Genomic DNA, 10,283 nt, shown 5'->3' with positions numbered 1-10,283 from the left:
GCTTCGACCAAGCCATGCTTCGACCAAGCCATGGATTCATTATATTATATTATATTATATTATATTATGAGCCGTGGAGGATAGGATCATAGGAGGAGCAACTATATATGAGCAGTGATCGTTCGTGCTCACACACGGGATGGACACAGATGGTCAGGTCATGTGCATCACGAGCGAGCGTCTCTGTATGTACACGGATGACCACCATCACGATTCACGAGGGAGGCGTCGTCTCGTCAGAGCTGCAATAAGCGCTAGCAGTTGTGGCCACATGGTTGAGTAGGCGTCGCGGTCCATGTTGTTTTATTTATGGTCACCAGGAAATCTGACCGAACATTGTGTCTTTCTTTATGGCGACACATACACGGGATCTGACACGTGGACCTAGCCATGGGGCGCTCACGAGGAGCGTCTGCAGTCTCCGGAGTGCAGACGTTGCGTCGTCCTCTCCTGGCGTCGACTTCTCTTGGCCTCTCCTGCCGCGCCGTGAGGGATGGCGCGGCGGCGCCGCGCCAAGATCGGTGGCGCGGCAGGCCCTACCACATTACCAGTCAGCGCCTCGGTCGTCGCCACATTATCTTTCTCGCCACATCACCATGCATGGCGCGGCATAGGCATTTCGCCGCGCTAGGAAAATAGGCGCAGCCAAAAGTGTTAGTTTTGAAAAAAAAAATTAAACAGTATTAGATTTAAAATTAGTTTACAAAAAGTGCTAAAAATAAAAAAATCTCCATTGCCTGGTTTCATAATTTGAGGGTTAAATTCATACTCCTGTATAAGGGGGTATTGAGATTCACCTCCTAAACGTTAGTCGTTGTCCCATCGGATGTTTAGACATATGCATGAAGTATTAAATATAGGCTAATTACGAAACTAAATGCACAGATTGAGACTATTTTACGAGACGAATTTTTTAAGTCTAATTAGTCCATGATTTGACAATGTGGTGCTACAGTAAACATGTGATAATGACAGATTAATTAGGCTTAATAAATTCGTCTCGTGGATTACTGATGGATTCTATAATTTATTTTTTTATTAATATCCGAACATGCTATGCGACGTCCATCTGACACCTCCTAAACTTTAATGACTAGATCCAAACACCCTCTAAGTTCAGGATTGAAAATGTACTTTATCCACGACTTAAAGCCTAAGGTCAGGTGACAGACCAAGACCTGTCGAGCTAAAGTGGCCACCAAACTAACGTCTTAAGGACCAACCGCAAAAACTACTTGCGGTCTTGCGGATGTAGCTGTAGGGTGCAGGTTGACCACAGCCACAAGAGATGGCAACGAGGAATTTCTCGTTGAGGAATGACTTCACATTTCGTTCTAGTGAGAAAAAACCACTGTTTTCACAAAAACCGTGGGGAGGGCCGGGGATTTGGTCCCTTCCCTGATCCTGCGCAAGGAATGATCCCCATGGGGATTCCCATCCTGGCATAGGTACTTTCCAATTTAATAATAAAAGTAAGTACTCCTTCTCCCGTAAAAAAAAAATATAATTCTAGCACAGTATCATGGTTTAGTATCCTAAGATCGATCAATTATAGATAAAAAATTATCAATATTTATTATATCAAATAAGTATTATTAGATTAATTACGAAATGTATTTTCATAGTAAATTATTTTGGAGCTATAAATGTGAATAGTATTCACTAGTAATTTGGTCAAATGTGATCTACTCTTGCTGGCACGCAACCCATAGTTGCATTCTTTTCTGGACAGAGGGAGTATGTTTTAGCGCAAGTGTACAATTGATGCACTGCAACTTACAAATGTAGTCCATCGTTAAAACGTTAATACTCTATGGCAATACACATAACTAAACACTAAATAACAATTACATCACAAATTTCAGTGATATAGGTGCGCTGCGGGGATCATTCTTCAGGATGTCTTTTCTCCTGATCTCAATGGGGGAGAATAAGCTTCTTCCTCTAATAGATGAATTCCCAAATCAATGCCCTATTGGCATCCCTAACAGTCTATCTCCCTTGCATATGTTCCATCTGACCTCCTTAGTTATTCTGAAAGTCCGATTTGCCTCTCTCAATTGAAAAAAAAAATAGATTTTTAAACCCATCTAACTTTTGAAACAATCTGATTTACCTTACTGAGTGGTTTTGACAATGATTTTGGCTGATGTGGTAGGTGGTGCCATATTAGTCGTCCTACATGGCATCCCATTAGTCTCACCTCAAAAATCAAGTTTCCTGATAACTCAAGTGACCAATTAGACTTTATAAAAAAATGCTACAAAAATAAATCTTTTAAAACTTATCCAAAAAAATTTCTAGGAATAGTATGCATTTTAAAATACTAAAATCTAAAATAATCTTAGAAATAAGATTAAATCAGATTTTTAGTATTTTAAATACATATTTTTTCTAAAAAATATTGGAATAAGTTTTTTTGAAAAAAAATATTTCTGCATTTTTTATATATAAAGTCTAATTTACTCACGGAACTATCAAGGAAATCCAATTTAGTTCGCTAAACCGTTTTCAAATTCGTTCAGGAAGAAAAATCAAACAGTTTGAAAAATCAAGGAGTCTAAAGGTTCATTTTGTGTAATTAAAATGACAAATCGGACTTTTATAATAGTTGATTGATTGAGATGAAATGGAACTCTTCCATGAAGAAAACTTGCGAGGCCACGGGCAGGTCAGTCGCACGGGCCCATCACGCCTAATTGATCCATTCCACTGCACCGGCGCGGCCCAGCGAAATCTGCCGCGATCACATGCCGGCCGGTGCCGCCGACCCGTCGCCATCGAAATCGCGATGGTTTGCGATCACATCCCCTTTCCCCGCTTTTCTTCCCACCTCCGGCTCCGGGCTCCGGTCCTCCTCCACCCACGCGTCCGTGCGCAAGCGGCCCCCAACCGGCAAACCCCAGCTCCAAGCGAAGCCAGGCAGGCAGGCAGCCCAGCTCCCAAAGTTCACCCGCGGACAGCCGTACGGCGCAAACCCCCATAAAAAAATCTCACCGACCCGCGATCCCGACCGCAGTTCCCCTCCCCCTCCCCTGTACATCGCGCACGCTGCCGGCTGCTCCCCTCAGCGAGCGAGATGCGGGGGCCGGCGTCAGTGAAGGCGGGGAGCCGGCCGCCGTGGCTGGGGCTGGGGGCGGCGGCGTGGGTGCAGGTCGCGGGCGGCGCCAGCTCCACGTTCGCGCTCTACTCGCACGCGCTCAAGGTCTCCCTGGGCGCCGACCAGAGCCGCCTCGCGCTGCTCGGCGTCGCCTGTGACGTTGGCGAGAACCTCGGCCTGCTCCCTGGGGTGCTCTGCAACCGCCTCCACCCGGCGCTGCTCCTCCTCATCGGCGCCGGCGCGTGCCTGCTCGGGTACGGCACCGCCTGGCTCCTCGTCTCCGGCGTCGCGCCCGCGCTGCCCTACTGGCTGGTGAGCTGCCGACCGCCACTGTCGCTCTTCGTTTTGCTACTTCTCATCAATTTACTCTGATCGATTTTTTTTTCTTCGCGAAAGACATTGCTGATCGATTTTAAAGATCCAGTTTATGCGTTCGTGAAACGGAAGTTGAGTTACTCAGTTTTTCGTGGAAGGCATTGTTTTGTGGCAAGTGGTCGCTTTTTTGGCACTTTTGCGCTGTGCAAGTAAACATTATGCTGATTTTGGGATTTATTCTCCATTATTACCCTAAAAATGGTTAAACATCTTATGGTGTAAGCTTGAGGGAAAATAGATGTCTCTTTCTGAGATTCCATAAACAAATGGGGACAAGCTGCCTGTCAAACGCTAGCAAACAAATTTTGATTACACTTGGGTCAACAAAAATGCAGCATTTCACTTAGTTTACCTGCAATATGCACGCATTTAGGGCTTTTACATGCCAGATCTCACCGGAGGATGATCGGGTGTTCTAGAATTAGCACCACTCATGTTTCCCCTTTAAGGCTTTAATTGAGGTTAGCTTTTTGCTAGCTTCAACTTGAGACAAACTTTTTCACCTACTCTAAGCAGTGTATTTCCAGTCTGGGATTTACTTTATTGGATCTAGTGTAAATTGACTAATGACCCTACTTGCAGATATGGTTTGCGTTATGTCTTGCTACCAATGGTGGTGCATGGTTGGCGACTGCCGTTCTAGTGACCAACATGAGGAACTTCCCACTCAGCAGAGGTGCTGTTGCTGGCATTCTGAAAGGGTACTCGGGTTTAAGTGCCGCTGTTTACACCCTAATATACACTGGAGTGCTCCGTGATTCTCCCATCAACCTTTTGCTCTTTCTCACTCTGGGAATTCCTGCTGTGTGCCTTCTGGCAATGTACTTTGTTCAGCCTTGTGAACCCTCTCTGGTGGAGACGAATGCAGAGCAAGTCCATTTTTTGTTTGCACAAATGGCGAGCATTCTTCTTGGGGTTTATCTGGTTGGTGCTACCATATTGGATCATGTCGTGACTCTCAATGACATTATCAACTATTCTCTGCTTGTCATTATGGTTCTTCTCATTTTTGCTCCCCTGACAATACCATTGAAGATGACTTTATTCCCGAAGAAAAAACGCCCATCAGATTCACACTCTCCAACCACTGATAATGATCACACAGAACCACTTTTACCTTCTTCCTCCGAATCAAACCTTGGTAATCTTGAAGACGACGATTCCTTTGACATTGATATTCTCTTAGCTGAGGGTGAAGGTGCTATAAAGCCTAAGAGAAGAAGACCAAGAAGGGGAGAAGATTTCAGGTTTCGTGAAGCAATACTGAAGGCCGATTTCTGGCTTCTCTTTGCAATATGCTTTGTTGGCATTGGATCTGGAATCACTGTTGTTAATAATCTAGCACAAATAGGAATTGCTGCAGGTGCTGTCGACACAACCATCTCACTCTCTGTCTTCAGTTTCTGCAATTTTTTTGGCCGGCTGGGAGGTGGTGCTGTTTCTGAGTATCTTGTCAGGTAACAGAATATCTTATATTTACTCAGCTATTTACTCTTTGAAATAATTGTTTTTAATGATGGGCCATTCTTGGCTTTAATAGCTCTATCAATTTCACATTGCTTTTGGCCTAGTGGGCGCTGACTACTGAGAGATATCTGGTAGCGAACCAATGTGTCTTTATTATAGCTCCTAACTGCCCAAATTTATTAACCATGTTAACCCCCCTTTGAATTATTAGAAAACTGCATTACAGTCTCAAGTTTTGAATTTCTGTCCTGAGGAAAAGTTCCGTAGCAGCCCAATGCATCTCCTCTCGTGTTAGTCAATAGCTTGGGTAAAAATTGTGAATAGAAAACATGAAAGCCTGACAAACTAGCGAAGGGTCCATTTTCTGAAGACAAACAGTAAGGAAAATCCTGAATCCCATGTGTAGAAACATGTAATGTAGCGAACAGCTTTCTTGTTTGTGAGTGATAGACATGAGTTTGTTGAGATTCAAAATTGTTGCCATTGCATCCTATGGTTAACTTACAATCTTCTTTTGCAGGTCAAGGACACTTCCGCGAAGTGTTCTGATCATATGTACCCAAGTCGTGATGATAATTACATACCTGCTCTTTGCATTGGGTCAGCTTGCCACACTTTACGTCTCTGTCGCCTTACTCGGCATATGTTATGGTGTCCTGCTCTCCGTGATAATCTCAACCTCATCAGAGCTCTTCGGACTAAAGCACTTCGGAAAGATATTCAACTTCATCATATTGGCGAATCCAGTAGGCGCATACCTGTTTAACACCCTTGCGGGATATGTCTACGATCTCGAAGTGGCAGAGCAGCATGCCACAACATCAGGGTCGGATATTGCATGCTATGGCCCTAATTGCTTCAGACTCACGTTTTGTGTCCTCTCCGGCGCGGCTTGTTTGGGCACATTGCTGAGCACGGTTCTGACGGTGAGGGTCCGGCCAGTGTATCAGATGCTGTATGCGGGGGGATCCTTCAGCCAGCCCAGGAACTCTGCACATTGACCGACGGTGATACGAGCTGTAGTGTTTTCTGCATCTACTACAATAAATCCAGTATGACGTCTGAATAGCTTCGTAAATGATCTATTGCAATTCATGAGCACGCACCTTAATATGAGGAGGGGGTGATGGTTTCGTGCTGCTACTTGCACCAGATGCTCGTCCTGTTCGTGCTGTTGCTCCAGGTTAACGTGCTGAGGCCCGAATTTTAGGTGAAATCCCTATTTGTGTAGAATGATGGTGCTTGTATATGACATGCTCATGGACATTTTTTGGCGGATTTCATGATATTGAGAAATATCTGCATGTTTCTCAAATTGTGAAATAAACTGCATCTCAGGTCTTAATCGTGCTGTCTTTAAAATTTGGTTTACTCTTGGCCTAAAAACAGGGCAATGGTCCTCTTCAAGGCCAGGGCAGCATCAGCACTGAAATTTTTGAACAGGCAGTGGTTGAGATCTGACCAGGGTTGGCCAGCTAAACTTTGCTGAATCCGACAGATCTACTTCCGTACATCCAGACGCCGTGTCCCCAGTTTGAATCGTTGAGTGGAGCGGCGACTGTCAGTTCAGATCTGGATACCTCCTCGGCTCGTTTTGGCGCCACCCTTTGATTTGTCTCCGTTGGGAACATGGCCCCTCATCTATTCCATCCCGTTGTCAGGGCTCTACACTAACGACAGGCGAGTAGTAGTCGTTAAAATATTTTCACAGCAGGAACGAAAATGCTGCAGGTATTTTTGATCGTCATGAACTCGTGATCCGATCGCACCAGGAACGAGATCCTACAACCTCTGTGCGCGTGAACATGGATCGATTATTCGATTCCGAGCTCAAAATTTCAGAGAATGACACATGGCATTATTTTTCACACTCATTTACACAGACAGTTGCAATAACAGTAACAGGCAGCAGGTAGCATAGCTAGTGAGTAGTGACCACTGACCACTGGCCACTGGCCATCATGCACATTGTCTTCGCTCGCTGTACGTACACGGCTGGATGGCGGCAGCCGGCTGGTACGCACCGGCCGGCAGCGGCAGGTCACAGGTGCAGGGCACGCGAGCGCGTCCGGGCTAAGTGGGCTTCAGATCCTGGAACATGGACTCCCACCGCATCTCCTCGCCGCCGACGTCCACCACCACCTCCACGTCGCTGCCGCTGCCGTCCCCCTCCTCGTCTTCGTCGCAGCTGCAGACGTCCGTGCTCATGAGGCAGGCGGCTATGGACCCAGCGGGCGCGGGCAGCGTCCTGACCGCCGCGCCGCCGTTGCCCCTCCACTTATCGGCGCAGCTGTTGGTGAGCAGCACGGACTTGCCGACGTGCGGCAGCTTCCCGCCGCCACGGACCGCCACGGGCGACGCGATCTTGCTCCAGCTGCTGTGCGCGACCCTCCCGCCGCGGTGCCGCAGCAGAGGCAGCAGGCGCGGCGTGGCGAGGACGGCCGCCGCGCGGTCCCGGTCCCGGCCGCGGGAGTGGGACACCGAGGCGCGGAGGCGGCCGAGCGCCGAGCGCGCGGACCGGTGCACGGCCGCGGCGAGCAGCCTGGTGGCGCGCCACGGCAGGACGACGGTGATGGCGGCCACGGCGGTGGCCCTGCCGCCGTGGGAGGAGGGATCCTTCCTGGCGAGCTTGAGGATCTCGAGGCGGTGCTTGGCGACGGCGACGCCCATGCTGAGGAGGAACTCGTGGTCCAGGTGGCGCACGTCGGCGGCGCCGAGCTCGTTGCGCGCGAACAGCAGCGCGTACTCGAACGCCACGTCCGGGTGCAGCCCCGCCCTGCAGAGCCACGCGTACCAGTCCATTCGCTCGTTCGCGCTCGGCGGAGCGGAGCGGCGAGTGGCGACGGCAGCAGCAAGTGAGGCTCCCGCGCGCGGTGGCAGCCCGTGCGGGCGCGCGCTCTGGTGTGTAGTGGCACTGCCCGATGGGCGGGTAGCGTCACGTGAACCCGATTATAAAAACGGGCGAGAGCCGAGAGAGGTTGTTGGCTGGGTGGTGGTGGTGGTGGTGATGGTGGCAGATTGGTGCCGCTACACCGTGCACGGACCGGTGGGCCGCCCACCCACGGAAGAGGGGGGCGCGTGCGTGCGTGCGCCCGTTTTGTGGGATCAGGTGGCGGATCCGTGCGCAAACGAGCACCTGAGACGCCGGGCACGCCGCCGCCGCACCGGCAGGCAGTAGTCCGGTACTGGTTCATCCGCAACTGCGCACCATGTGCAGTGCAGCTCGGGATATGGATCGTCGGCGGATCCAAACGAAAGCGAAAGCGCCTCGGGCCTCCAGGGTCTAGGCCCAGCCTCGCGCCGCGTGGCTTGCCGAATTTAGGACTTGGGCCGGACCAAAACATAGCACAGCGGCTGGTCTGGCGCTCGGCCGGCCCAACCAATAGAGTCCCGGTTGGCGAGAGCCGCGCGAGCCCACGACGAGCTCCAGGATGCGCAGAAGTGGAAGTGGAAGTGGAAGGACCACGACGGATGCGCGGATCCTCTCGAGGATTGTCCAGACTCCAGAGTAAGGGGTTGGTTGTTGTTCCTGAACTTTCTCTGGTTCTGCCGTTCTGGCTGGGGTTGTTACCAATAATAACGACCGCAGTAGAAGAATTTTCTTATACTAGTCAGTACCCTGAGGGAGAGTGTTGCAAATATGATTGAATAAGGAGAAGTCAGAAATTATAGTGCGTAAGATGAATACATTTAAGAGCGGTAAACAATTTCAATTAACAAAATAAGTGTGATGACATGAAAATAATGAAAGAATTGTGAATAAAAACATTGCTGGATGTTTACTCTCAAGTAAGTCCATTATAAACAAAGTTTACGGAGAAACCTAGAGTTTACGCAGAGAGCTTTCAGTGCACAACGCAGAGGTGAAGCTATAGAGTAACACCTTGCCACCTCACACTTAAGAAGTAATAAAATGTTTGTACAAAAACAAAGATCAATCTAAGGACAGACTGCATCAACATAACAGTTGGGATGGTTTGGAAGCATCCAAGTAATATTGCTATTTGATATGCTCAGAGTCATAGGACCAACAGCTGAGATACCATCACCTGGGTGAACCTGAATGACAGACTGGAATGTGGAAAGGGAAATGCATCAAGAGCAGCAGTTAAAGCCCAGGCTATAAGATCATTTTTTTTTTTGGAAAATATCCATACTTAGTAGCAGTCAAAAGCAGAAAGAGAGAGGAAAAGATAATCTAAATGGCTCATTATACTAAGAATAGTAAGTATAATAGTGTTAGTACTCCAGGAACTTCCGATTTATTTTTTGACCAGTGTGTGTATGAACCTATGTATGCAAAGCTTAGTCTTCTATTCATCGTCAGGAAAAGAGACTGTAGGTAAGTTCATAGCCCGAGGCTCACCATTGAATATAGAAGTAGGGAGATCATTCATCGGAACAACTGACAATGTCGTACAGTTGCGGCCTACAAAAATAAATAACTTCAGAGGAAAAAAACCAATTTTTAGGTTTGCCATAAGAAAGCAAATTGAACTATTTATAGAGATTTCAGCTAAGGTACAGGACAATGCCTACTGGTGATTGGAAACGGTAAAGGAAATGTCGAGGGTAGCTTGTCGTCGTACCTAAATAGGTAGCCTTTGTTATTGTATCTACTAAATGTCACTGGAATGTAGTCAGGTCAGGTAGCTTCTTTATTTGCTGCACACAGCGTGGTTCACTGCAAATCTGCAATGCCTGAAACATAGGATTTTTTTTAAACAGCATACAATGCTTAAACTTGTATAAGTAGCACTAATGAAATGACTCTCAAATTATTGGTCTATGCAAACCCAAAATATGCATCGAGCATTCGTCTATAGCCTAGTGCATGGCAATTTGCGACAAACCCTGAAATTATCATACATCTTTGCCATATCAAGTTATCAACTTCTGTAGACGTAGTACAGAAGTTCAGAGAATCATGGATTGTAGTGCAACGAACCACAGAATTAGTTATATTGTAGGCCTGCAAGTTGTGCTAATCAGAGTGCTCATGAACTCATGGTACTACAGTAAGCACAAACATGAAAGAAATCACCTTATAAGAAACATTCTTGCCCAGCATTCGAAGATGGTTTACCCATAGTCTGTAAATTTATAGAGAGGGGACATGATGTACCTGGTTGGGGATGGCTGACCGAGCACGTGTTCAGGGATGGCGTGGCTGCATACAGTAAATCTGTAAATCAAAAGCAGGGACAATCGCTACCTCACATGAGCAATAAAGTAGGAAAGGAATTCGAATGAGAACCTTAGCTGCACAGGCACACGATATTTTACAGGAAGTTAGTTCTGAATCTACACATGTGAATGTGAAAGGAAAGAAAGGTCCATA

At 47.5% G+C, this 10,283-nt stretch overlaps 2 protein-coding genes across 2 annotated transcripts; one reads left to right on the top strand and one right to left on the bottom strand.

Moving 5' to 3' along the window:
- The first annotated feature begins 2,834 nt into the window (after window positions 1–2,834).
- LOC136521373 (protein NUCLEAR FUSION DEFECTIVE 4-like) lies at window positions 2,835–6,304 on the top strand. The gene is made up of 3 exons (XM_066515108.1): window positions 2,835–3,412; window positions 4,058–4,932; window positions 5,463–6,304. The coding sequence occupies exons 1-3, from the start codon at window positions 3,080–3,082 to the stop codon at window positions 5,941–5,943; spliced, it is 1,689 nt and encodes a 562-aa protein (XP_066371205.1). The 5' UTR covers window positions 2,835–3,079; the 3' UTR covers window positions 5,944–6,304.
- A 140-nt stretch (window positions 6,305–6,444) lies between these two features.
- Window positions 6,445–8,544, bottom strand: LOC136521374 (uncharacterized). The gene has a single exon (XM_066515109.1). It carries the CDS (start codon window positions 7,742–7,744, stop codon window positions 7,016–7,018), a length of 729 nt encoding a protein of 242 aa, XP_066371206.1. The 5' UTR covers window positions 7,745–8,544; the 3' UTR covers window positions 6,445–7,015.
- Window positions 8,545–10,283: the final 1,739 nt, after the last annotated feature.

The sequence above is a fragment of the Miscanthus floridulus genome, chromosome 18, assembly GCF_019320115.1.
Source record: "Miscanthus floridulus cultivar M001 chromosome 18, ASM1932011v1, whole genome shotgun sequence".
Lineage (NCBI taxonomy): Eukaryota > Viridiplantae > Streptophyta > Magnoliopsida > Poales > Poaceae > Miscanthus > Miscanthus floridulus.
Note: the sequence above shows the minus strand (reverse complement) of the source record. Positions and strands in the feature narration are given on the sequence as shown.

Coding starts and splice junctions, on each gene's coding strand:
- LOC136521373 (XM_066515108.1), top strand. CDS start 3,080: ATGCGGGGGCCGGCGTCAGTGAAGGCGGGGAGCCGGCCGCCGTGGCTG. Junction 3,413..4,057: donor CCGCGCTGCCCTACTGGCTG/GTGAGCTGCCGA, acceptor CCCTACTTGCAG/ATATGGTTTGCGTTATGTCT. Junction 4,933..5,462: donor GTTTCTGAGTATCTTGTCAG/GTAACAGAATAT, acceptor CTTCTTTTGCAG/GTCAAGGACACTTCCGCGAA.
- LOC136521374 (XM_066515109.1), bottom strand. CDS start 7,744: ATGGACTGGTACGCGTGGCTCTGCAGGGCGGGGCTGCACCCGGACGTG.